Source organism: Anomaloglossus baeobatrachus, chromosome 3, assembly GCF_048569485.1.
Source record: "Anomaloglossus baeobatrachus isolate aAnoBae1 chromosome 3, aAnoBae1.hap1, whole genome shotgun sequence".
In the NCBI taxonomy this organism is placed as follows: domain Eukaryota; kingdom Metazoa; phylum Chordata; class Amphibia; order Anura; family Aromobatidae; genus Anomaloglossus; species Anomaloglossus baeobatrachus.
The window spans coordinates 360,867,818-360,895,714 of record NC_134355.1 but is presented as its reverse complement, the minus strand read 5'-3'; the positions used below and the strand labels follow the sequence as shown (position 1 = coordinate 360,895,714).

Sequence of the window (27,897 nt, the reverse complement as noted above, 5' to 3'; positions counted from 1 at the left end):
CCGCTACAGAGTCCAATATAAACTTATCACTCCCACTCACAAAGCTCTCCACAATTCTGCACCGCCCTACATCTCCTCCCTCATCTCTGTCTATCACCCCACTCGTACCCTCCATTCTGCTAATGACCTAAGACTCACATACTCAATAATTCGAACCTGTCACTCCAGTCTTCAAGATTTCCCACGAGCTGCGTCTATGCGGAACACACTACTAAGAACAATTCTATTAATTCCCAACATCCACACCTTTAAGCGGGTCCTAAAAATGCATTTCTTTAGACTAGCATATCCCCTCACCTCCCTCATCTAATCTAGTCACATTCTGCACTTCACAAAATTTACTTCTAATTCCTGTCCCCTGTATGTTCTCATTGCGTTCCTCTTCATGTACTTTTTTACACTCTGTATGTATAAATTCTAGCTGGTGACCGGTCCACGCAGCTGGTTTTAAATCCCCTATTAAATTGATGGCTGGATCATATATGACAAGCTTTTCTCCCCCCCATTCACCTTTTGTGCCCCCCTATTCCCTCATAGCTTGTAAGCTTACAAGCAGGGCCCTGACTCCTTTTGGTATTTGAATTTTGTTATTCTGTATTGTCACATGTTGTCTATACATATCCCCTGTGAATTGTAAAACGCTGCGGAATATGTTGGCACTATATAAATAAAAATTATTATTATTATTATTATTATTATTATTATTAAAGCTGGAATTGCTGCAAAGAGAGCATTCTTTCACAAAAGCAAAGTTTGAAGGAAAAAATTAATATTTCAAGTAAAAATCATTATTTCTAACTTAGACAATGTCTGGACTATATTTTCTACTCATTATGCAACTCATTTGATAAATAAAAGTATGACTTTCAAGGAAAAGACAAAATTGTTTGGGTGACCACAAACATTTGAACTGTAGTGTATTTATTTGTTCCCCCAAACCAGGAACCCCCTTACTTTCCCAGGGACCTAGGAAGGAAATACCTGTCCTGATGGCAATCCATCTTCACAGCATGTTAAGGAAGATAGTCATCAGGCGTCCTAGACGTTGCCTGCTGGGCAGCTGGAAAGTACCGGTTTCAACTTCCCTACCTGCACATCAGGCTCTGGAAGGCGAGCAAACAAGGGAATGGTAGCAAGGACACCCGCCAAGGAGCCCCAAAACACCCTTTATGTGTTAGGGTCCTGCCTCGTAGATCAGAGTTAACAGTAGTGATCCGACCCTACACTGTGCTCTCTGTCTCTAGGTGGGATGACAGAGTGATTAATTATACTTTTTTGCTCAATCATAAGTAGAATCTCAAAAAAAGGGAAATCAATAATAAAAACACAACAAACCTAAAAGGTAGAAATGGGACTGAAAGCAGTCTGGTGTCTGCCTCCCAAGGACACCAAGTTAAAACTGATCAACTTGACTCCGCTTGGTGGGTGTATCCTACTGAGGAGGAGATAACTTTTTTTCTTGTTGAGTGTCAGCCTCCTAAAACAGCAGCATACACCCATGGTTTTTTGTGTCTCCCAATGAAGTAATAGAGAAAAAAACCCAAAACAGTAAGTTATAGTAGAGAGGGATCTGAAGGAAATTCAGAAGTTACAAAAGGGGTTAGAATATTACATGAAAAAGATACTATAAAATTGACTGTTGATTTTCGGCAATCCCTTTAAAATGACGAAAGTTTCTTCTACTCACCAATTATGGTTTTGTTGATCTCTGTATGCACATGTATCAAAGCATTGCATAATTCATCTCCAATCATGCCAAGACTGTTCAATAATGTCTTAATGTCATAAGAATCCAATGCAGTGTCGCCATCTTCAGGTATGTATATTTCAACACCACGATTCCTCATAGCTCTGGAGATTTCCCCATGAGAAGGATCCAGCGTCATAAAGAGTCTATAGAAAATGTAATATTTGAAACAATTTAGAGAAACTGAACTAAATCTATTTACAGAGATCTAATTTAAAACAGAATGCAAGCTAGTCACCGACCTGAGCCTACATTCACACTGTAACTACCAAGAATAGGAACAAGTTCCAGAAGATGAAGAAGGAAAAATGTTATAGTTTAAGATTTGATTTTTGGTGACAAAGAAAAATGTAACTGATCCTTATGGAAAATGTGAGACTAGTACTGCCAAGTAAAAAAACATTTTAGAAACGTTTCTATACTCATCCTGTGAAATTCTAACATTTTTTCTAACCACATAAAATATTTATCCATGTATTCTAGAACTACAGAAATGTATTCACCTGAAGTTAGGGTTAGGCAATATAGTGGGGGTGGTTCCATCAATGACCCCTCGCTCACTGACCGTGAGAACTCCCCCAGGTTCGAGTAATGCATTCAGTCGATCCAACACAGAAGAACTGTAGAAATAAAGAAAAGAAAAAAAAGTATACAGACATTAAAGTAATTAAAATGCCTACATCATTTGTTGAGTAGAGAATTCCACCATATTTTTTTTCAATTCTGACCAGTGTCATTTTATGAGCTATTAGCTCGGGAACACGTCAATGGACCCCACCCAGTATGTCTGAGATAATGTACTGCATAAGTTACTGGTAAATTTAGGATGAAATGATTTGCGTTTATGAAAATATAAAAAAATGCGACAAAAAAAAAAAAAAGAACAGGAAAATTTTTGCTATTTTCAAACATTGAATTTTTATACCCTTAAATCAGATAGTTGTATCACAGAAATCGTTACTAAATAACATTTGCCACATGCCTACTTAACATCAGCACCAATTTCTTAAAACAGTTTTTTTTTTTGTTAGAGTTAGAATGGTAAAAAGTTTATCAACAAGTTCTCATTTTTTCTTTCTATGGACCACTTCACATTTGATGGACTTTGAGGGGCCTATGTGACAGTTAATACCCAAAAGAAGGGAATTTTGTTTACTTACCGTAAATTCCTTTTCTTCTAGCTCCTATTGGGAGACCCAGACAATTGGGTGTATAGCTTCTGCCTCCGGAGGCCACACAAAGTATTACACTTAAAAGTGTAAACCCCTCCCCTCTGCCTATACACCCTCCCGTGCATCACGGGCTCCTCAGTTTTGGTGCAAAAGCAGGAAGGAGGAAACTTATAAATTGGTCTAAGGTAAATTCAATCCGAAGGATGTTCGGAGAACTGAAAACCATGAACCAAAGAACAATTCAACATGAACAACATGTGTACACAAAAGAACAACAGCCCGAAGGGAACAGGGGCGGGTGCTGGGTCTCCCAATAGGAGCTAGAAGAAAAGGAATTTACGGTAAGTAAACAAAATTCCCTTCTTCTTTGTCGCTCCATTGGGAGACCCAGACAATTGGGACGTCCAAAAGCAGTCCCTGGGTGGGTAAAAGAATACCTCGATAAAAGAGCCGTAAAACGGCCCCTTCCTACAGGTGGGCAACCGCCGCCTGAAGGACTCGCCTACCTAGGCTGGCATCTGCAGAAGTGTAGGTATGCACCTGATAGTGTTTCGTGAAAGTGTGCAGACTCGACCAGGTAGCCGCCTGACACACCTGCTGAGCCGTAGCCTGGTGCCGCAATGCCCAGGACGCACCCACGGCTCTGGTAGAATGGGCTTTCAGCCCTGAAGGAACCGGAAGCCCAGAAGAACGGTAGGCTTCAAGAATCGGTTCCTTGATCCACCTAGCCAAGGTTGACTTGGAAGCCTGCGACCCTTTACGCTGGCCAGCGACAAGGACAAAGAGCGCATCCGAACGGCGCAGGGGCGCCGTACGAGAAATGTAGAGTCTGAGTGCTCTCACAAGATCTAACAAGTGCAAATCCTTTTCACATTGGTGAACTGGATTAGGGCAAAAAGAAGGTAAGGAGATATCCTGATTGAGATGAAAAGGGGATACCACCTTAGGGAGAAATTCCGGAACCGGACGCAGGACCACCTTATCCTGGTGAAACACCAAGAAGGGGGCTTTGCATGACAGTGCAGCTAGCTCAGACACTCTCCGAAGTGATGTGACTGCCACTAGGAAGACCACCTTCTGCGAAAGTCGTGAAAGAGAAACATCCCTCATTGGCTCGAAAGGTGGTTTCTGAAGAGCCGTTAGCACCCTGTTCAGATCCCAGGGTTCTAGCGGACGCTTGTAAGGAGGGACAATGTGGCAAACCCCCTGCAGGAACGTGCATACCTGCGGAAGCCTGGCTAGACGCTTTTGAAAAAACACGGAGAGCGCCGAGACTTGTCCCTTAAGAGAGCCGAGAGATAAACCCCTTTCCATTCCGGATTGAAGGAAGGACAGAAAAGTGGGCAAGACAAATGGCCAGGGAGTAAAACCCTGATCAGAGCACCAGGATAAGAAGATCCTCCACGTCCTGTGGTAGATCTTGGCGGACGTTGGTTTCCTGGCCTGTCTCATAGTGGCAATGACCTCTTGAGATAACCCTGAAGACGCTAGGATCCAGGACTCAATGGCCACACAGTCAGGTTGAGGGCCGCAGAATTCAGATGGAAAAATGGCCCTTGAGACAGCAAGTCTGGTCGGTCTGGTAGTGCCCACGGTTGACCCACCGTGAGATGCCACAGATCCGGGTACCACGACCTCCTCGGCCAGTCTGGGGCGATGAGGATGGCGCGGCGGCAGTCGGACCTGATCTTGCGTAACACTCTGGGCAGCAGTGCCAGAGGAGGAAATACATAAGGCAGTCGAAACTGCGACCAATCCTGAACTAATGCGTCTGCCGCCAGAGCTCTGTGATCTTGAGACCGTGCCATGAATGCCGGGACCTTGTTGTTGTGCCGGGACGCCATTAGGTCGACGTCCGGCATTCCCCAGCGGCAACAGATCTCTTGAAACACGTCCGGGTGAAGAGACCATTCCCCTGCGTCCATGCCCTGGCGACTGAGAAAGTCTGCTTCCCAGTTTTCTACGCCCGGGATGTGAACTGCGGAGATGGTGGAGGCTGTGGCTTCCACCCACAGCAGAATCCGCCGAACTTATTGAAAGGCTTGACGACTGCGTGTGCCGCCTTGGTGGTTGATGTACGCCACCGCCGTGGCGTTGTCCGACTGAATTCGGATCTGCCTGCCTTCCAGCCACGGCTGGAACGCCTTTAGGGCTAGATACACTGCCCTTGTCTCCAGAACATTGATCTGAAGGGAGGACTCTGGCTGAGTCCAGGTACCCTGAGCCCTGTGGTGGAGGAAGACCGCTCCCCACCCTGACAGACTCGCGTCCGTCGTGACCACAGCCCAGGATGAAGGCAGGAAGGATTTCCCCTTCGACAAAGAAGTGGGAAGAAGCTACCACTGAAGTGAGGCCTTGGCTGCCCGAGAAAGGGAGACGTTCCTGTCGAGGGACGTCGACCTCCTGTCCCATTTGCGGAGAATGTCCCATTGGAGTGGACGCAGATGAAACTGCGCAAATGGAACTGCCTCCATTGCTGTCACCATCTTCCCTAGGAAGTGCATGAGGCGCCTCAAAGGGTGTGACTGGGCTCGAAGGAGAGATTGCACCCCTGTCTGTAGTGAACGCTGTTTGTCCAGCGGAAGTTTCACTATCGCTGAGAGAGTATGAAACTCCATCCCGAGATATGTCAGCGATTGGGTCGGTGTCAATTTTGACTTTGGGAAGTTGATGATCCACCCGAATCTCTGGAGAGTTTCCAGAGCAATGTTCAGGCTGTGTTGGCATGCCACCCGGGAGGGGGCCTTGACTAGAAGATCGTCTAAGTAAGGGATCACCGAGTGTCCCTGAGAGTGTAGGACTGCTACCACTGTTGCCATGACCTTGGTGAAGACCCGTGGGGCTGTCGCCAGGCCGAAAGGCAGTGCCACGAACTGAAGGTGTTCGTCCCCTATGGCGAAACGCAGGAAGCGCTGATGCTCTGGTGCAATCGGCACGTGGAGATAAGCATCCTTGATGTCGATTGATGCTAGGAAGTCTCCTTGGGACATCGAGGCGATGACAGAGCGGAGAGATTCCATCCGGAACCGCCTGGTTTTCACATGTCTGTTGAGCAGTTTGAGGTCCAGAACGGGACGGAAAGATCCGTCCTTTTTTGGCACCACAAACAAGTTGGAGTAAAAACCGTGACCCCATTCTTGAAGGGGAACAGGGATCACCACTCCTTCTGCCTTCAGAGTGCTCACTGCCTGAAGAAGAGCATCGGCTCGCTCGGGGGGCGGAGATGTTCTGAAGAAACGAGTCGGAGGACGAGAGCTGAGCTCTATCCTGTAACCGTGAGACAGAATGTCTCTCACCCATCGGTCTTGGACATGTGGCAACCAGGCGTCGCAAAAGCGGGAGAGCCTGCCACCGACCGAGGATGCGGTTTTGGGAGGCCGAAAGTCATGAGGAGGCCGCTTTGGGAACGGTTCCTCCGGCGGTCTTTTTAGGACGTGACTTAGACCGCCATGAATCAGAGTTCCTCTGGTCCTTCTGTGGCCTGTTGGACGAGGAGAATTGAGACCTGGCTGAGGGCCGAAAGGACCGAAACCTCGATTGTATCTTCCGTTGTTGAGGTCTGTTTGGTTTGGACTGGGGTAAGGACGAGTCCTTTCCCTTGGATTGTTTAATGATTTCATCCAATTGCTCGCCAAACAGACGGTCGCCAGAAAATGGCAAACCGGTTAAGAACTTCTTGGAAGCAGAGTCTGCCTTCCATTCGCGTAGCCACATGGCCCTGCGGACTGCCACTGAATTGGCGGATGCTACCGCCGTACGGCTCGCAGAGTCCACGACAGCATTCATGGCGTAGGACGCAAAAGCCGACGCCTGAGAGGTTAAAGACACAACCTGCGGAGTAGAGGCACGTGTGACTGCATTAATCTCAGCCTGACAAGCTGATATAGCTTGGAGTGCCCATACGGCTGCGAATGCCGGAGCAAAAGACGCGCCTATAGCTTCATAGATGGATTTCATCAGGAGCTCTATCTGCCTGTCAGTGGCATCCTTGAGCGATGAACCATCTGCCACTGCGACTATGGATCTAGCCGCCAGTCTAGAGACTGGAGGATCTACCTTGGGACACTGAGCCCAACCCTTAACTACTTAGTAAAGCGCTTGTCCGGAAAAGCTCGGTGTTTCTGGACTGTATCTCTGAAGTTGGAGTGATCAAGAAACGCACTCCGTGTACGTTTGGGAAACCTAAATTGGAATTTCTCCTGCTGAGAAGCTGACTCCTCAATCGGAGGAGGTGGAGGAGAAAGTTCTAACACCTGATTGATGGACGCTATAAGGTCGTTTACTATGGCGTCCCCTTCAGGTGTATCAAGATTGAGAGCGGCGTCAGGATCAGAGCCCTGATCTGCCACCTCCTCTTCATCCTCCAGAGAGTCCTCATGCTGAGACCCTGAACAGTGTGATGAAGTCGAGGGAAGCTCCCAGCGAGCCCGCTTAGCCGGTCTGGGACTGCGGTCCGTGTCGGAGTCCTCACCGTGGGACCTATGAGTCGCCCCAGGAGCACTTTGCTGCGCCGACCGAGGGGGGTCTGAGGGCAATGATTCAACAGTGCCCGGGGCCTGTGTTACCGGTCTGGACTGCAAAGCTTCTAGTATCTTAGCAGACCATCTATCCATAGACTGAGCCATGGATTGAGAAATTGACTCAGAAAGTTTGTCAGCCAACACTGCAAACTCTGTCCCTGCCACCTGGACAGTGGCAGCCGGTGGTTCTACCTGGGCCGAGGGTCCCACTAGTGGCTGAGGCTCCGGCTGAGTGAGTGTCACAGGGGCCGAGCATTGCACACAATGAGGGTAGGTGGAACCTGCAGGTAGCATAGCCGCACAAGAGGTACAGGTTGCAAAATAAGCCTGTGCCTTGGCACCCTTGCTTTTTGCGGACGACATGCTGTTGTCTCCTCTTAGAGTAATCAGTGAGGGTATATAGCCAAAAGCAAATAGTGCGGCCGAACAAAGTAAATGTATACAATATAAGCATATAAATATACACTTCGGCACCCAGAAGGGCCAGCACCTAGTAACAGGTGCGGCTTACCGACCGCCCTCAGCGGTTGTGTGACCACCAGATTCCCTGCCTGGGCCTCCCAGAGCTATGGAGCTCGGCTGTTGTCCTCTGAAGTTCTCCAGCGTCAGAAGTGCTGATAGGAATGGCTGCCAGCGTTCTGAGAGGAGGAGGGAGCCGTGGGCGTGCCTCAGAAAGTGCGGGAATCTGGTGCCCCGCAGTGCTTAGTGAGGGGGGAGGAGGATACCTCAGTATGCTCCAGCCCTCACCGCTGACGTCCAGTCTAGCGTCCCGCCCCTACCCCTGACTGGCAGGCCCGGGGGCGGGAGTTTGCGGTACTAGGCCGCAAAAGCCGGGGACTAAATTTATTAGCGCGGCCGGGAAACAAGCGCGGTCGGCGCGGTAGTCCCGGCGACACAAAACACCCAGCAGCTGCTGCAGCGTCCGATACACAGGCGCTCTATGCGCCGTCCCCAAGGGGACACAGAGTACCTCAGAGGAGCAGGGCCTGTCCCTGACGATACCCGATCTCCTGTCCGTCAGATTCCCCCAGGGGCTGCGGAGGGAGCACGGTCCCAGTGCATGGTGACCGGTTAGGATCCCACTTCACCCAGAGCCCCGAAAGGATGGGGAAGGATAACAGCATGTGGCTCCAGCCTTTGTACCCGCAATGGGTACCTCAACCTTAACAGCACCACCGACCAGAGTGGGGTGAGAAGGGAGCATGCCGGGGGCCCTGTTATGGGCCCTCTTTTCTTCCATCCGATAAAGTCAGCAGCTGCTGCTGACTAAAATGTGGAGCTTGCGTGCATGTGTGCCTCCTTCAACACAAAGCATAAAAACTGAGGAGCCCGTGATGCACGGGAGGGTGTATAGGCAGAGGGGAGGGGTTTACACTTTTAAGTGTAATACTTTGTGTGGCCTCCGGAGGCAGAAGCTATACACCCAATTGTCTGGGTCTCCCAATGGAGCGACAAAGAAGTAACAATTTTAAAAACTGCACTCAAAACCACATTTAAGAAGTTTATTAATCCGTCCAGTGCTTCACAAATATTAAAGCATTGCAGAAGGAAAAAAATAAACATTTTAAATTTTCACACTAAAGAGTTCTTTTAGCCCCAAATTTTTCATTTTCACAAGGGTAACAGGAGAAAATGCAACACACAATTTGTTATGCAATTTCTCCTGAGTGCACAGATTCCCCATACGTGGAAAATTACTGTTTGGGAGCACGGCAGGGCTCGGAAGGGAAGGAGCACCATTTGACTTATGGAACACAAAGTTGGCTGGAATAGATAGTGGATGCTATGTCACGTTTGGAGAGCCCCTAAGATGCCTAAACAGTGGTAGTCCCCCACAAGTGACCGCATTTTAGAAAAAAGACCCTCAAAGAATTTATCTAGAAGTTTGGTGAGCACCTTGAACCCACAGGTGTTTCACAGAATTTTATAATGTTGAGCCATGAAAATAAGAAATAAAATTTTTCCACACAAAAATGTTGCTTTAGAGCCAATTTTTTCATTTTCACAAGGGTAAAAGAAAAAAATGCCCCATACAACATGTTGTGCACTTTCTCCCGATTATGTTGATACCCCATACGTGGTGGAAAATGACTATTTTTCGTGCTTGGAAGGGAAGGACATTTGGAAAGCAAAATTGCTGGAATAGATAGTGGACGCCATGTCGCATTTTTAGAGCCCCTGATGTGCCTAAACAGAGGAAACACCACATAACTGACCCCATCTTACAAACTACATCCCTCAATAAATTAATCTAAATGTGCACTGATCATATTGACACCACAGGTGTGTCACCTAACTTTATACCATTGGGTGGTGAAGAAAAAAAACATTTTTCCCATAAATTTTGTTCTAGCTCCAGATTTTACATTTTAACATAGGGAAATATGTAAACATGGCACCACAATTTGACACTGAATTTCTGCTGAACGTGGCAATACCCCACATGTGGCTGTACAGTACTGCTTAGCCATAAGGCAGGTTTCGGGAGGGAAGGAGCCCTATTTGGCTTTTGGAGCACCGATATTCTTAGAATAGTTTGCGGACTCCATATACAAAACCCGTAAGTGCCAGAACAGCAGAATCACTTCTCAACTGGAAATTACACCAGTCTGGGATTTTTTCTTCAGGTGTAGTGAAAATTTGGACTCCATTGGAGTTTTCCAGAAGCAAGCAGCAATGGATGCTGCTGAATGAAAATTGAAAATCTGGTCATTGTAGTGCCCCGTAAATTGTGCCAGGCTCGTGCTTCTGGAGACACACAGCCCGTAAATGAGACGGGCTTTCATCACTACAGAAATGCCAAAAATGTGGATGATAAATGTAGTTTAGGCACACTGTGGGGCTCATAAGGAGGGAGACATTCGGAGCACAGAATTTGCTTGATTTTTTTTTTTTGGCTGCGACACATCCCTTTTCCAAAACTTTTTGTGTTACCATTATCTTTGGAAAAAAGAATGGACAAATCAACAGCAGGTCTAGAATTAGGGTGCATGCCAACGATCAGTATAAATCCTGTGCCCACTGTGCTTGTTTTTCCGCAGCAAACACTGACCTGCGGAGCGTCTTTCCAGAATGCAGCATGTCAGTTGTTTGCTGCGGAATTGCCTGCGTCCTCCATAGGGAGAACACAAGCGAGAGACCGCAGTGCACGGAACCCTGATCGTGGGTACTGACCGCTGCAGTCTCCTGCGGAGAAGAGACATTGCACCCCCGATCAGGACTCGCTGCATTCTGAACGCAGCGAGTCCTAATCGTGGGCACATACCCTTAAGGCCCTTTCACACAGAGATAAATCTGCGGCAGATCTGTGGTTGCAGTGAAATTGTGGACAATCAGTGCCAGGTTTGTGGCTGTGTACAAATGGAACAATATGTCCATGATTTCACTCCAACCACAGATCTGCCAAAGATTTATCTCTGTGTGTGACGGGGCCTTTAGTTTTATTTTTTTTTTATGACGCTCACAGTGGAGTATAAGTGATTAACACTAGGAAGTCCCAGAGAGGGGTCATTTAACATTTCTACCTTTGGTACCCAGAGACGGGTCGAATGACCTGAAGGATTTTAGCTAACATCCTATAACCGTCTTTTGTTCTGTAATTAAGGCCATTACTGTCGCACCACAGGAGGTTGAGGTTTTCCATTGAGTTTAGCCATTTAGTTTCTAGTTACTTCTAATCAGTTTATTGTATGTCATTTGACCCTCTTTCGGGACTTAAGGGTGAAGCTCGAAATTTCTGGGACTTCTAGTGTTAAACCGCTTTATTCTTTGGGCCATTGTGATTACAGCAATAGCATATTTACAAAACGTTTTATGTTTGTTACAATCACAGACTCAAAAAAAAATTTTATTTTTTATTTATTTTTTAAAAAAGTTTTGCATTGCCATATTTTAAGATATGTGATGGCTTGTTTTTTGCAGGACAAGTTGAAGATTTTCTTGGTACCATTTTTAGGCCCAACATTTTTGATCGCTTTCTATTGTCATTTTTGGTAGATAAAAACAAGCAATTTAGGAATTATATTTTTGCTTTCAGGTTGTTTACCGTGTAGTAAAGTTGATGAGACCGCTTATTCTTCAAGTCAGAACGGTTACAGTGACAGCATTTTTATGTCAATTTTATGTTTTCCCACTTTTACATAATAATAAAAAAATAATAATAAAAAAAATTTATTTTAAAAAAAAAGTTTTTGCATTGATTTATTCTGAAAGCTGTAGCTTTTTTTTTCTCTGCTGATGGAGCAGAGTGGGGCCTTGTTTTTTGCAGGTCAAGATGTTTTCAGCTATACGATTTTAAAATGTTTTTATCGGGTTTTACTCCGTTTATTTTGGTGTGATATGATGATCAAGCTTCGTTTTTTGCCACTTTATTTATTTTTTAAAGATCGGGTTGTTAAACACGTGCACACACCAGGAGCTGCGTATGGCACAGACTCCCCCTCCGAAGGAATGAACAGCACTGCAAGAGACAGATGTGTGCGCTCTGTACTCCTGCTGCTATGTTCTCGCTCTTCTCCCCAGGCCATCCAGTCTGCGAGCAGGAGAAGACAAATACACTGATGGCTTGCTGCTTTAGAGTGTCACAGCTACAGGATTAGGCTCACTTAAAGGGAAGGTATCGCGGTTTTTTATTTTTGTATTAAAAATAGTGATTATGAAATCAAGTATTTCTAATACAAAATGGAAATCGCAGCTTATTTAGTTTTTATGTAATTCTTATTTTACTGGAGGCACTGGGGGCTGCCATGCTGGATTTGCCGTGTGTGTAACGACAGTAACTCCTTCCTTTATGGCAGCCCCTGTGCATAGACTCTGATAGTCGGGCTCCGACCCTTTGTCATACGTTACAGTGGGCGTCTGCTGTGACGTGGACGCGCCCCCTGGTCTGTCCAGAACACAAGAGGGAGGAGTTCAGCGCCATTATTGTGGAGTTCACAGTGTGTGCTGTTTGCTCCACTTTACCCCTGTCACCCGCCGGGAGGTGTGAGTACGGGCCGCCTCCCCTCCCCTCGTTACTGTCTCCGATGACACCCCATCCCTCCATTCTCCCCAGCCCCTGCTCTGCCCCAGCTACTGATGCCGCCCCTCCCCCCCCCCGCTGTTACCGTCTCCAATGATACCTCCCTCCCTCCGTTCTCCCAAGCCCCCTCTCTGTCCGCCGCCATAGCTCACCCGGCTCTGGCCGCCGCCGCAGCTCACCCGGCTCTGCCCGCCGCCGCAGCTCACCCAGCTCTGCCCGCCGCCGCAGCTCACCCGGCTCTGCCCGCCGCCGCAGCTCACCCGGCTCTGCCCGCCGCCGCAGCTCACCCGGCTCTGCGCTCTGCTGTGTGTGTGTATGTGTGTGTGTATGTGTGTGTCACAAGGTCCCCATCAGGGGTGATTGTGTGTGTGTGTGTGTGTGTGTGTGTGTCACAAGGTCCCCAACAGGGGTGATGTGTGTGTGTGTGTGTGTGTGTCACAAGGTCCCCATCAGGGGTGATGTGTGTGTATGTGTGTGTCACAAGGTCCCCATCAGGGGTGATGTGTGTGTGTGTGTGTGTGTGTCACAAGGTCCCCAACAGGGGTGATGTGTGTGTGTGTGTCACAAGGTCCCCATCAGGGGTGATGTGTGTGTGTGTGTGTGTGTCAGTGTCACAAGGTCCCCATCAGGGGTGATGTGTGTGTGTGTCACAAGGTCCCCATCAGGGGTGATGTGTGTGTGTGTGTGTGTGTGTGTGTGTGTGTGTGTGTGTGTGTCAGTGTCACAAGGTCCCCATCAGGGGTGATGTGTGTGTGTGTCACAAGGTCCCCATCAGGGGTGATGTGTGTGTGTGTGTGTCAGTGTCACAAGGTCCCCATCAGGGGTGATGTGTGTGTGTGTGTGTGTGTGTCAGTGTCACAAGGTCCCCATCAGGGGTGATTGTGTGTGTGTGGCACAAGGTCCCCATCAGGGGTGATGGGTGGGTGTGTGTGTGTGGCACAAGGTCACCATCAGGGGTGATGTGTGTGTGCGTGTGTGTGGCGCACAAGGTCCCCATCAGGGGTGGGGTGTGTGTGTGTGTGTGTGTGTGTGTGCGCGCCACTGCATGTGAGTACCTGTGTGTGTACCGGTGATACTGTCTGCAGGGTTGTGTATCGAATCCTATCCTGTGTGATACTGTCTGCTGAGCTGTGTATCTAATCCTGTCCTGTGATACTGTCTTCTGAGCTGTGTATGTAATCCTATCGTGTGATACTGTCTGCAGAGCTGTGTAACTAATCCTATGTTGTGTGATACTGTCTGCTGAGCTGTGTATCTAATCCTCCTGTGATATACTGTCTGCAGGGCTTTGTATTTAACCCTATCGTGTGATACTGTCTGCTGAGCTGTGTATCTAATCCTATCCTGTGTGATACTGTCTGCTGAGCTGTGTATCTAATCCTCCGCTGTGTAATATGGTCTGCACTGCTGTGTATCTAATCCTCTCCTGTGTGATACTGTCTGCTGAGCTGTGTATCTAATCCTCTGCTGTGTGATATGGTCTGCACTGCTGTGTATCTAATCCTCTGCTGTGTGATACTGTCTGCTGAGCTGTGTATCTAATCCTCTCCTGTGTGATACTGTGTGCTGAGCTGTGTATCTAATCCTCTGCTGTGTGATATGATCTGCACTGCTGTGTATCTAATCCTCTGCTGTGTGATACTGTCTGCTGAGCTGTGTATCTAATCCTCTCCTGTGTGATACTGTCTGCTGAGCTGTGTATCTAATCCTCTGCCGTGTGATATGGTCTGCACTGCTGTGTATCTAATCCTCTCCTGTGTGATACTGTCTGCTGAGCTGTGTATCTAATCCTCTACTCTGTGATATGGTCTGCACTGCTGTGTATCTAATCCTCTGCTGTGTGATATGGTCTGCTGAGCTGTGTATCTAATCCTCTCCTGTGTGATACTGTCTGCTGAGCTGTGTATCTAATCCTCTCCTGTGTGATACTGTCTGCTGAGCTGTGTATCTAATCCTCTGCTGTGTGATATGGTCTGCTGAGCTGTGTATCTAATCCTCTCCTGTGTGATACTCTCTGCTGAGCTGTGTATCTAATCCTCTCCTGTGTGATACTGTCTGCTGAGCTGTATCTAATCCTCTGCTTTGTGATATGGTCTGCACTGCTGTGTATCTAATCCTCTCCTGTGTGATACTGTGTGCTGAGCTGTGTATCTAATCTTAGCCTGTTTTATGGTCTGCTGAGCTGTGTATCTAATCCTCCGCTGTGTAATATGGTCTGCACTGCTGTGTATCTAATCCTCTCCTGTGTGATACTGTCTGCTGAGCTGTGAATCTAATCCTCTGCTGTGTGATATGGTCTGCACTGCTGTGTATCTAATCCTCTGCTGTGTGATATGGTCTGCACTGCTGTGTATCTAATCCTCTGCTGTGTGATATGGTCTGCTGAGCTGCGTATCTAATCCTCTCCTGTGTGATACTGTGTGCTGAGCTGTGTATCTAATCTTAGCCTGTGTTATGGTCTGCTGAGCTGTGCATCTAATCCTGTCCTGTATGATACTGTCTGCAGGGCCATGTATCTAATCCTATCCTGTATTATACTGTCTGCAGGGCCATGTATCTAATCCTGTCCTGTGTGATACTGTCTGCAGGGCCATATATCTAATCCTGTCCTGTGTGATACTCCTGCTGTCCTTGGTGACACTTTAGACATTTCTGGTCACCAACAAAATGGCTGTGCATTGTGTCCCTACATGTCATTCTCTGTTATCTGTTGTAAACACTCAGATTAGGAGAGGGAGGCGCCATCACACACAGGAGAGCTGACTCCGCCCACTTTACGGCAGGCTGTAATCTGAGCTTGTTCTACAGTGGAAATTCAGTAGGATTCCAGTAGCTGCTCCCCCTAGTGTTTAACAGTGGAAAATATCAAACTTTTTCATTTTTTTTTATTTTGCTCAATTAAAAATAAATATTTAAACTAAACATTAAAACATTATTACTTTACATTTTTTTCAGTTATTGGAATCTTTTTTTTGACGACACCTTCCCTTTAATGTAACAAAAAGAGTAATACTGAACAGTCTGACTACGCCAATTAATGACACCACATGGGTGGGCGAGATTATGGGCGGGGAGCAACACAATGGAGCAATGTACAGGAACAAGTTATATATCCTTCAAGGGCTGCCAAGCCCTATTGCAGGATACTGTTATTATGGTACACAAAAAAGACCTGACAGATTTCATTTAACTCATTGTTAAATAATATAAAATAATTAATACAATTATACAGTATTTTAAATTAATATGTATAACTAAACCAATGGCCTTTGTCCCCTCCTTTTTAGTCAAAGCCTTGATTTGTTAAGATTAGGCCATATTGCACCAGTAATTTCATAAGGCATGACTGATTGGGTGGGTTTGCCTGGGACACATGTGCATATTGTGCAACGAGCATTCAAATAGGAGAAGAGAAGGGGTTAGCGCCGCGCATCAGCCAAATGAACATGTAGAGATGTTGATGAATAAATATCTTTTTATTTCATAGGTCTACGCGTTTCGAGGTTGAACAGATGGAGATAGCAGATATATACTTATGGTATACCAAGAAGATCGCTTACTGACAGTTTGAAAAAAATCGGAGGGCAGACAATCTCTTAGCGTGACATAGCCGAGTTTTTTCAAACTCAGTAGGCGGTCTTCAGGGTATACCATAAGTATATATATATCTGCCATCTCCATCTGTTCCATGCTTTGTTGATGTCCTGGTCCTGAGGAAGAGGTTTCAACCTCGAAACGCGTAGACCTATGAAATAAAAAAGATATTTATTCTTAACTCGCCAAAGCGCTTCTCAGCGCGAAACAGCCTGTCGTCCGTTCCTCGCCCCCGCACCCACCTCTCTCCTCACTGCTCCTGTACATGTCTGTAACCGCAGAATAAAAGTTTTGTGCAACTGACGGAGTGAGCTGCCGCCTCGTTCTTCTTTATGCTGGATCTCTGAACTTTCTTCATGCTGCTCGCTGAGCACCACTCTGCAAGGCCCTATCCACACAGGCGCATGTGAAATCCTGAAACAGCTGTTTCATCAATCCTGTGAGTACAGCTCCACTGCCCGGCAGAGCCGCTCTGCAGTGCCTGATTCTGCTGTGTTTGTACATAATACAACCTACACCACAATGTCATCATTACATCTGGATATTCTTGCACTCCAGCCTGGAACTCCACCATGGTCCATCTACACGGGCTTACCAGGCTACATCATTGTGTATGCGCACACTCCAGTTTGGACCCGCACTGCCTAGCTAATAAAAACGTATTTTTGTGTACTCACCGTGAAATCTCTTGGCCATCATTGGGGGACACAGGACCAGAGGTGTTATGCTGCCTATCCATAGGAGGACACTATGTAGATGCAAAAAGCATTAGCTCCTCCTCTGCAGTATACACCCCCTGGCCGGGCCAGGCAACCTCAGATTTAGTACACAAGCAGTAGGAGAAAAAAAATAGTAAACACTTACCTCAACAGAGGAACATGAGAAAAAAAAAAAAGAGTCATAACCAAATAAGGTACTGAGAGAACCAAGGCCCAACAGGGCAACAGGGTGGGGTACTGTGTCCCCCAATGATGGCTAAGAGAAAACGATTTTACGGTGAGTACACAAAAATACGTTTTTCTCTGACGCCTCATTGGGGGACACAGGACCAGGGGACGTCCTAAAGCAGTCCATGGGTGGGAAAAAATAAAAGAAGACAACACAACCCAAGGACTAGGAACCAGTCCCAGACAGCCTGGAGCACCTACTGAGAGAGGTGCTCCACTGCCGATTGCGGAATTTTCCTACCCAGATTTGCCTCAGCTGAAACGTGGGTATGGACTCTGTAATGCTTTGAAAAAGTATGTAGGCTAGACCAGGCTGCATCCTTACACACCTGTTCCACTGAAGCCTGATGCCGAATGGCCCACGAAGCGACAACTGCTCGCGTGGAATGAGCCCGCAGCCCACTAGGAATGAGCTTGAGTTGCAAGCGGTAGACTTCCTGGATCGCAGAGCGAATCCAGCGAGCCAGACTTGCCTTTGAAACTGCCTGTCCCTTCTTAGGCCCCTTAGGAATGACGAACAAAGAGTCCGTTTTCCTAAAGGGGGCTGTCCTGGATATGTAATATCTGAGAGCTCTGACGAGGTCTAACGGATGCAGAGACCTTTCCACCCTATGAACTGGGTGTGGACAAAAGGAAGGCAGAACAATGTCCTCGTTCAAATGAAACGGGGTAGGAACCTTTGGAAGAAATTCCGGAAGGGGGAGCAGAACCACCTTGTCCTGGTGAAAGATCAGAAAAGGCTCGCGGCAAGAGAGTGCTGCCAGCTCCGAAACCAGTCTGATGGACGTAATTGCCACCAGGAATGTTACCTTCCAGGACAGAAGAGCAAGGAAGGATTCCTTGAGAGGTTCAAAGGGAGACCTCTGGAGACCGTCCAGAACGAGATTGAGGTCCCATGGGTCCAGCGGCCGTTTGTACGGGGGAACTAGATGGGAAACGCCCTGGAGGAAAGTCTTGACTTGCGGTTTTTGAGCCAGGCGGCATTGGTAGAAGATTGAGAGCGCTGAGACCTGCCCTTTAAGGGAACTGAGAGCCAACCCCCCTTGCAAGCCAGACTGCAGACAGTCGAGAATTTTGGGGATGGCCGGAGGCATAGGCTGGACGTTAGTTTTCCTGCACCATGAAAAGAAGATTTTCCACGTACGGTGGTAGATGCGGGATGAAGCAGGCTTTCGGGCGCTGATTATGGTGGAGATAACCGCGGGGGAAAATCCTGCTCTTGTTAATACCCAGGTCTCAATAGCCATGCCGTCAGCTTCAGGGCTCTGGCGTTCTGATGGGAAATGGGCCCTTGGGTCAGCAAGTCTGGGATGTCTGGAAGGCGCCACGTTACGTCTGCGAGCATTTGTACAAATTCGGCGTACCAGGCGCGCCTGGGCCAGTCCGGTGCTATCCGTATCACCGGGACTCCCTCTGCCTTGATCTTCCTGATTACCCGCGGCAGCAGAGGTAGAGGTGGAAATATGTAAGGCAGGCGGAAGTGGTGCCAGGAGCAGACTAGAGCATCTGCGCCGATAAACTGCGGGTCGCGTGACCTGGCTATGAACGCGGGTACCTTTGCATTCAACCTTGAGGCCATTAGGTCCACTTCTGGTGTGCCCCAGCGAGTGCAGATGTGTAGAAACACTTCTGGGTGGAGAGACCATTCTCCGGCGGCCAGGCCTTGGCGACTTAGAAAGTCTGCTGCCCAGTTCTCTACCCCCGGTATGTTTACCGCTAATATGACTGACCCCGTCGATTCAGCCCAGCTGAGGATCTTGTGGGCCTCGAGATAAGCCGCTTTGCTGCGGGTGCCCCCCTGCCGATTGATATAGGCTACAGCTGTCGCATTGTCCGATTGGACTCGAATCTGACGACCCGCTAGCAGAAGCCAGAACGCCCTGAGTGCGAGGAAGATCGCACGGATTTCCAGGATGTTTATGGGTAGGGAAGACTCCTGGGGCGTCCAACGACCTTGAGCAGTGTAGTGCCGGTACACTGCTCCCCAGCCTAGGAGGCTGGCGTCCGTGGTAGAGGACCAGCCGGTTCACTGGGAGAAAGGATCTCCCCTTCGATAGGGATGAAGACCGAAGCCACCAGCGGAGTGCATACCTGACTGAAGGCGTCAGGTGAAGATGTTTGTCCAGGGAGAAGGGGCTCTTGTCCCAGGCTGCTAGAAGGGCTAGCTGCAGTGGGCAGAGGTGCAGTTGAGCAAAAGGTACTGCCTCCATAGCCGCCACCATCCTGCCGAGCACCTTCATGCTGAATCGAATGGAGCGAGACGGAGGACATAGAAAGCAGCGTACCGCTTGTCCAAGAGCGATCGCCTTGTCCTGAGGGAGATAGATCAAGCCCCGACGGGTGTCCAGGGACATACCCAGGAAGGTGATGGATCGTGCTGGGACCGGGGATGATTTGTCAAGATTCAGTAGCCACCCTAAGCGGGATAGGGTGTCCACGGTGATCTGTACGCTGGTTGAGCAGTCGCGGAAGGAGGGGGCCTTGATGAGGAGGTCGTCCAAGTAAGAGAGAACGACTACTCCCCTGGCATGAAGGACGCTCATGGCGGCCGCCATGACTTTGGTGAAGACCCTTGGTGCGGTGGCAAGGCCGAAGGGTAGGGCTACGAATTGAAAATGGGAGTCCTGAACTGCGAAGCGGAGGAACTTTTGGTGATCTGGAGCGATGGCTATGTGCAGGTACGCGTCCTTGAAATCTATGGAGGCGAGGAATTCTCCTTCGACCATGGATGCAATAATGGACATTAGGGACTCCATTCTGAATCTCCGTACGTGCACATGTTTGTTTAGGTGTTTGAGGTCCAGGATGGGTCGAACTGACCCATCCTTTTTGGGGACCACAAAGAGGTTGGAATAAAAACCCCTGAACTTCTCGTCGTCCGGGACGGGTGTTATCACGCCTGCTGTTTGGAGCGAGTGGATTGCTGAGAAAAAGGCCTCGCGTCGTTTTCGAGTCTTTGGGGGGTTTGAGAGAAGGAACCGACTCGGGAGTCTGGTCCGAAATTCTATGTGGTAACTGGAAGACACAAGGTCTTGCACCCATTTGTCGTCTGAGGCGGCAGACCAGATGTGTTGAAAAGAGCCGCAGTCGACCTCCTGCAATGAGTGTGTCTTCCGGGGCGCCAAAGGAGTCATGAGGGGGGAAAACGTCGTGGACGAGTCTCCCTAGTCCTGCACCGTTTCGGTCTAGGCTGCCATGACGAAGTGGTTTCGGGGAGAGCTGAGGTGGTCGGTCCCTGCGTAGTCCGCGGCTAGTGGCGGGGGCAGAGCGGGATGTCGACCAACCAAATGAGTTCCGAAAGGAGCGGAACGAGGACTGTGGACGTCTGGTGAAGGTCGTCCTGGGCTTCAGCTGGGGAAGGGAGGTACTTTTTCCTCCCGTGGCATCAAAAATGAGCTTGTCCAGACGTTCGCCAAACAATCGGTCTGGAAAAAAGGGAAGGCCCGTGAGAGACTTCTTGGAAGCAGAGTCCGCTCGCCATTATCGGAGCCAGAGAGCTCTACGGATGGCTATGGTATTTGAGGCGGCAAAAGCTGCGCAGGTAGCAGCATCAATGGAGGCCTGCATGAGGTACTTCGCCGCAGCGGCAATTTGAGCTGTTACCTCTGTGACGGTATGAGGGAACTGGGATTCCTCAAGCGAAGTGTTAAGGGATTCTGCCCAGACCGAGATCGCCTTTGCGACCCACACAGAGGCAAATGAGGGCGAGAGGGAGGAACCCGCAGCCTCAAAGGCAGAGCGGGCGAGTTGCTCCACCTGTATGTCTGTCAGGTCCTTAATGGAGGAACCATCGGGTAAAGACAGGAGCGTTTTTGTGGCAAGGCGGGAGACGGGGGGGTTGACCCAGCCCTTAGGGGCAGGTGAGGCAAAAGGGTACCGGGACTCCATGAGTTTACGGTTACCGAAGCGCCTGTCAGGCTTCTCCCTTTGCTTTGTGAGGATATCCTGAAACTCTGGGTGATCAGCAAAAAACTTTTTGGGGTTTCCTTGCCCTCTTAAAGGAGACCACATGGTCAGTGGTAGTGGATGGGGGATCCTCCACATGCAGAGTTTGGTTGATTGCTGCTATAAGGGAGTCTATTGCAGTTTGATCATCTGGGGAGGGTGAAACCAAGGAATCATCCTGGTATAAACAGCATTCTCCCTACTCCAGCTCTTCAGAAGCCGTGGAGCGTGTGGGAGAGCCTGCCCTGTGTGCTCCCGAGGGAGAGCCATGGGGCCATGAGAGAGTGCTGGAGACACTCGGCCGTGTGCTCTTTTCCTGATCCCTGCAACCGGTAAAGCATGGGCCCGGATTACCTCAGAAGAATCCTCCATAGGGGTATCCTCAGGCTGCGTTCCGTCCAGGACCCAGAAGGGTGTGGAGGACGACATTGCATAGCCAGCACCAGGTTCTGTGACAGTTTTTCCATGGATTGGGACAGAAACTGTGCCCATTCCGGTGCGCTGGGAGCCCTAGGCTCTGGGCTGACGGTTGCGGCGGTGGTGGCGGGGGGAGGGGGATCTTGGGGGGCTATAGGGGCACAGGACTCACAGAGAGGAGAGGTGTGTTTACGTGGTAGCTCAGCGTGGCAGGCAGAGCAGGCTGAATAATAGACTATGTGAGCCTTAGCACTCTTAGTACCCTTAGAGTTCTGCATGTTCCTAATAGGAGTATGCCAGGAGGGGGAGCAATGATCTGCAGAGCTACAAGTGAAGCAGTGGGAAGCAAGCATTGTATTTGCTTCGGTGTACCTCATCAGAATCAGCCGATGGCCCTGCATCGTCAGGAAGGAGTCTCTGTAGAGATCTTCGCGCGTTTTCTTGGGAGCCTTCCCTGCACCGGTCTTTCTTCCTTTGTCTGGGAAACCAGTCAGGGGAGAGCTCACCTTAACACTGCCTCAGTCCAGGAAGTGGAAATAGATTCAGCCTGCTGTGTCCGGCCACAGAGGTGCAATGTATCAACTCAAAGCCTGCAAAGAGGGGCTGAGGAATTGTGCCTCTGCCCTGGGCTCTGGAAAATCAGTGTCTGTGGGACCCGTCGTCCAGTAAAAGGCAGCCCAGGCTCCAGCATCGCAGGAGGTGGTACGTGGAGGCAACACTCCACGTTCCCGCCCGTTGATGGTATTGGAAGATCGGTCCCTAAGGGAAACCGTCGTCCTCAAAAAATAACAAAACCTTGAAAGGATGTGCCTCCTACAGACACTAAGCTAAAACTGAGGTTGCCTGGCCCGGCCAGGGGCTGTATACTGCAGAGGAGGAGCTAATGCTTTTTGCATCTACTTAGTGTCCTCCTATGGATAGGCTGCCTAACACCCATGGTCCTATGTCCCCCAATGAGGCGTCAGAGAAATACACAATAAAACTATGAACACTCCTGTGCAAGGGCATTTCTTACTATGGTGACACTGTGGACATATATTCATGGTGCAGAAGTACTATTTTCAGGCACTGAACTAATGAATCCCAATTCTGGAGGCATATATAAAGCCCACCACATCACTACCATCAGGCACGCCATGATGAGTATGTGAATTCAGAAGGCAGGAGAAAAGCAGGTTTAAATACCGCGCCAAACCACAGGAGTCCAGATGATGTTAGTAAATCCCTTTTCTTTAAACAGGTCTACGCGTTTCAGGGACATGTCCGTCCCCTTCCTCAGGACAATGTACAAAGAATACTATAGCGAAAAAGGGGCAATAGGCTCCAATATATATGTTAGCAATAAGCCACGTATTCACTAATTACGTCATCATCCTCCTCGTGACACGTGAGGAAATGGATAAAGTTGTGAGTGTTGACAAAAGAAAAAAAAGGGGAAAAAAGAGAAAGAAAAAAAATAAAGAAAAAAACAAGAAACAAGTGAAGGGAAGGACGAGAAAGAAAGAAAAAGATTAAAGGAGAAAAAAAAAAAAAAGGGAAAAACAGAAAAAAGAAAAAAAGGAAAGGGAAAGGAAAAGAGGGGCACGCTGTAATAAGGTGGACAAAACAAAAAAAGGGGGGATCGTTCCCATAGGGACCAGTCATTACATGTAAAATGGAAGTGATTAATGGAAAAAAATGTAAAAATGCAAAAGAAGGGAATTTTGTACTTACCGTAAATTCCTTTTCTTCTAGCTCTTATTGGGAGACCCAGACAATTGGGTGTATAGCTACTGCCTCCGGAGGTCACACAAAGTATTACACTAAAAAGTGTAAGGCCCCTCCCCTTCTGGCTATACACCCCCCGTGGGATCACGGGCTTACTCAGTTTTAGTGCCAAAGCAAGAAGGAGGAAAGCCAATAACTGGTTTAAACAAATTCACTCCGAATAACATCGGAGAACTGCAAACCGTTCAACATGAATAACATGTGTACCCGCAACAAACCAAGAATCCCGAAGGACAACAGGGCGGGTGCTGGGTCTCCCAATAAGAGCTAGAAGAAAAGGAATTTACGGTAAGTACAAAATTCCCTTCTTCTTCAGCGCTCTATTGGGAGACCCAGACAATTGGGACGTTCAAAAGCTGTCCCTGGGTGGGTAAATAAATACCTCTTGATAGGGCTGCAAGACAGCGCTCCCCTACGGGGAGGCCACTGCCGCCTGCAGTACTCTTCTACCTAGGCCGGCATCCGCCGAAGCATAGATATGCACCTGATAATGTTTGGTGAAAATGTGCAGACTCGACCAGGTAGCTGCCTGGCACACCTGTTGAGCCGTAGCCTGGTGGCGTAATGCCCAGGACACACCCACGGCTCTGGTTGAATGGGCCTTCAGCCCTGATGGAACCGGAAGCTCAGCAGAACGGTAGGCTTCAAGAATTGGTTCTTTGAGCCATCGAGCCATGTTGGCTTTAGAAGCCTGCAATCCCTTGCGCGTACCAGCGACAAGGACAAACAGTGCATCAGATCGGCGCATAGGCGCCGTGCGGGAAAAGTAGATTCTGAGTCCTCTGACCAGATCTAACAAATGTAAACCCGTTTCAAACCGGTGAGTCGGATGAGGACAAAATGAAGGTAATGATATATCCTGATTAAGCTGAAACGCGGATACTACCTTAGGGAGAAACTCCTGAATGGAGCGCAACACTACCTAGTCCTGGTGAAACACCAGGAAGGGAGCCTGATATGACAGAGCTGCCAGCTCATACACTCGCCGAAGAAACGTGATCGCCCTAGAAAAGCCACTTTCTGTGACAGGCGAGAAAGGGGAAACTCCCATCAGAGGCTCGAAAGGCGGCTTCTGGAGAGCAACGAGTACCTCGTTCAGATCCCATGGATCTAACGGCCGCTCGTACGGGGGCACAATATGACACTCCCTGTAGCAACGTGCGCACCTTAGGAAGACGTGCTAGACGCTTCTGAAACAACACGGATAGTGCCGAGACTTGCCCTTAAAGGGAGCCGAGCGACCAACCGTTTTCCCGACCAGAGTGCAGGAGGGCAGGCAAAGTAGGCAAAGCCGATGGCCAGGGATACACTCCCTGAGCAAAACACCAAGATAAGAATATCTTCCACGAGTTGTGGAATATCTTGGCAAACCGCGGCTGGCGAGCCCGTCTCATTGTGACCCTGACGTAATGCTCACAGTCGACTGACGGTGAGATGCCACAGATCTCGGTACCACAACCTCCTCGGCCAGTCTGGGACGACGAGAATAGTGCGGCAGCAATCGGAAGCTGGAACTGCGACCAATCTTGAGCCAAGGCGCCTGTCGCCAGAGCTCCCGCCATGAAAATCGAGACCTTGTAGTTGCCGAGACGCCATGATGTCGACGTCCGTCCTCATCCCACGGCTACCGATTTCTTGAAGCCAACCGGGAGCAGGTCCCATTCCCCTGCGTCCACGTCCTCGCGTCTGAGGAAGACTTGCTTCCTAGTGTTGTACGTCCGGAATGTGTACGCCACCGCTGTGGATAGTCCGACTGAATTCGGTTCTGATTGCATTCCAGCCACTGCAGGAAAGCTTGCAGTGCAAGATACACTGCCCAGAGCTCTAGACCACTGAGTTGAAGAGTGGACTCCTCTGAAGACGGTCTTTGACCGTCTGTGAAAGGGGGACGTTACTGTGTAGGAACATCGACTTCCTTCCCCTTAGCGAAGAATCTTCTAATGATGCGGACGCAGATGAAACTGCGTGAAAAGGCTCGCCTCTGGATGAGGCGCCTCCTTGAAGGAGAGACTGCACCCTCGTCTGTAGTGAACGCTGTTTGTCCAGCGGAATTCACTATCACTGAGAGAGTGTGAAAACTCTATGCCAAGATATGCCAGCGATTGGGTTCAACTTAGAAGAAGTCAAAGACCTCCCCGAAACTCTGGGAAGGGTCCAGCGCCATGTTCAGGTTGTGTTGGCATGCTTCTAAAAGAGAGTGCCTTGACAAGTAGATTGTCCAAGAAAGGGATCACAGAGTGACCGTAAGAGCGCGGGACTGCTCCCACTGCTGCCATGAACTTGGTGAAAAACCCGTGGGGCTGTCGCCAGCCGAAGGGTAGGGCTACAAAACGAAATATGCCCGTAGCCAACGCCGGTGCCTTGGAGCAATCGGCACGTGGAGATAAGCATCCTAATGTCTATGGATGTTAGGAAAAACTCTTTGAGACAGTGAGGCAATGACGGAGCGGAGTGATTCCCTCCGGAACCGCCTGGTTGTCACGTGCTTGTTAAGCAGTTTAAATTCCAGAACGGGACGGAAGGAGCCGTCCTATCTTGGCACCACGACCAGGTCGAAGCAAAAGGCGTAACTGGTTCCTGAAGAGGAACAGGGATTACCACTCGTCCTGCCTGCAGAAGAGCCTCGTCTCGGTCGGAGAGGTAGTTTGAGACAAACTGACTCTCTCTCACCGGCCTTTGACCTGTGGTAGGTAAATGTCGCTAAAGCGGGGGAGTCTGCTCCCCGCGGTTGCGGAGTGAGAAGGCTGAAAATTATGAGAAAAAAACGCTTTGGTAGCGATTCCTCCGGCTGCCTTCCCCGGGCGTACTTGAGCCTGCTAGGAATCTATGCCCTTCTGGGCCTTTTGAGTCGTTTTGGACAGTTGAATGAATTCATTCAACCCTTACCAACAGACTATCACTAGATAAAGGCAACCTGGTTAAGCACTTTGTTGGAAGAAGCATCTGATCCAATCTGTTAACCACTAGGCTCTGCGTAAAAAATACGGAGATGGCCGATGCCACCGCCGTCCGGCTCGTAGAGTCTCGGACAGCCTTAACAGCATGGTTCGCCATGCGGCGATTGCGAGATTACAGACGCTGCTGAGACCGAGATGTACCGGTGACAGCGTCCCTCTGCGCAACACTATCTGAAATAGCTTGGAGTGCCTTCACGGCTGCGACTGCCGGAGCAACCGACCTGCCGATAGCTTCATAGACAGATTGCGGCCAGAACCTATCTATCTGTCAATGGCATTTTGACGTGAAGCCCCATCCACCACTACAACTATAGATCCAGCTGCAAGCCTGGAGATCGGGAGATCCACATTTGGACCTGGGCTAGCGCTTGTCCAATCAGGGAGGAGAGTGTCTCATTAATACGGTCGGAGAACGCTTATCGTGAAAAGCGTTGCGTTTCTGGACTGCATCTCTAGGATCAGAGGGCCAGACGAGTACGCAATTGCTTGCGATATTAGAAAAGAGATCTCCCCTGCTGTGAAGCTGACTCTTTCACTGATGGAGTCGAGGGCTATTCCCAGCGAGCCTGCTTAGGCCCTCTTGAACTGACGTCCGTGTCGGAGCCTGCCCCCTGGGACGCGTGAAAACCACCCTGGAGCCTTGAGCTGCTCCTCAAATCATGGTGGCCAGGGGCATTGCAACTATATTGCCCAAGGTCTGCGTGGGCTGCCAGACTGTAAGATGTCAGCCATAGTCACAGCCAATATAACAGCGGAAAGAAACTGCAATTTCGTCCCTGTCTCTGGACAGGAAGCACAGGTGGTTCTTTTAACCACATATAGCCGAAAACCCCGGTCAAGCAATTGCCCGCACTGGGGTCCTAGACTCGTATTACATGCAGTACAAGCAACATATAAAGTCCTCATTGGCCTTTTCTTTTTCTGCTGTTGTTGTCTAGCTATCTAAGTGCATAGCCTAGGATAGCGACCGTACAGTAAATAATCATACAAGCATGAAGTACAAATAAACACTTCAGCTCATGTAGTACACGCAGCATTGAAAACTTGTGGCTTGGCACATTAGCTCTTCTGCTGCTGTTGTCTATTTATCCAGGAGCTTGAGACAAGGATAGCGACATACAGTGAATGTATAGCATTCAAGCACGAAGTACAAGTAAACACTTCAGCACCTGTAGTACCCGCAGCATTGAAAACTTGTGGCTTGGCACATTAGCTCTTCTGCTGCTATTGTCTATATATCTAGGAGTATGAGACAAGGATAGCGACATACAGTGAATGTATAGCATACAAGCCTGAAGTACAAGTAAACACTTCAGCACATGTAGTACACGCAGCATTGAAACTTGTGGCTTAGCACATTAGGCCTTCTGCTGCTATTGTCTATATATCTAGGAGTATGAGACAAGGATAGCGACATACAGTGAATGTATCGCATACAAACATGACAGTAAACACTGCCAGCACATGCAAATGCAGCAGCCTTGCAAGCTGGTGCCTTGGCACCACTGCTCTACTGCTGCTGTTGTCTAGTTAACTAGGAGCATGAGGCAAGGATAGCGACATACAGGAAATGTATAGCAGACAAGCATGACAGAAAAACACTGCAGTACAAGCAAATCAAGCAGCATTGAGAGCCTGTGCCTTGGCAGCCTTGCCTTACTGCTGCTATTGTCTGTTTAACTAGGTGCATTAGCCAAGAAAAACGACATATAGTGCATGTATAGCATGACAATAAACCCAATTGCAGCACCTGCAAACGAAGCGGCAATGAAAGCTTGTGCCTTGGCACTTTGCTGTTGCCAAATCTGCCA

General features: G+C 48.9%; 1 protein-coding gene across 2 annotated transcripts in view; it reads right to left on the bottom strand.

Annotated features, from left to right (window-relative positions):
• The window catches only part of MDN1 (midasin AAA ATPase 1), a 585,757-nt gene that overhangs the window by 270,180 nt on the left and 287,680 nt on the right, over window positions 1–27,897 (bottom strand). For both annotated transcript variants that reach the window (XM_075340129.1, XM_075340130.1), the window contains exons 45-46: window positions 2,251–2,367; window positions 1,688–1,893 (exon numbers count right to left, since the gene is read on the bottom strand). In XM_075340129.1, the coding sequence (XP_075196244.1) occupies window positions 1,688–1,893; window positions 2,251–2,367 (323 nt within the window). The remainder of the gene's footprint in view (window positions 1–1,687; window positions 1,894–2,250; window positions 2,368–27,897) is intronic.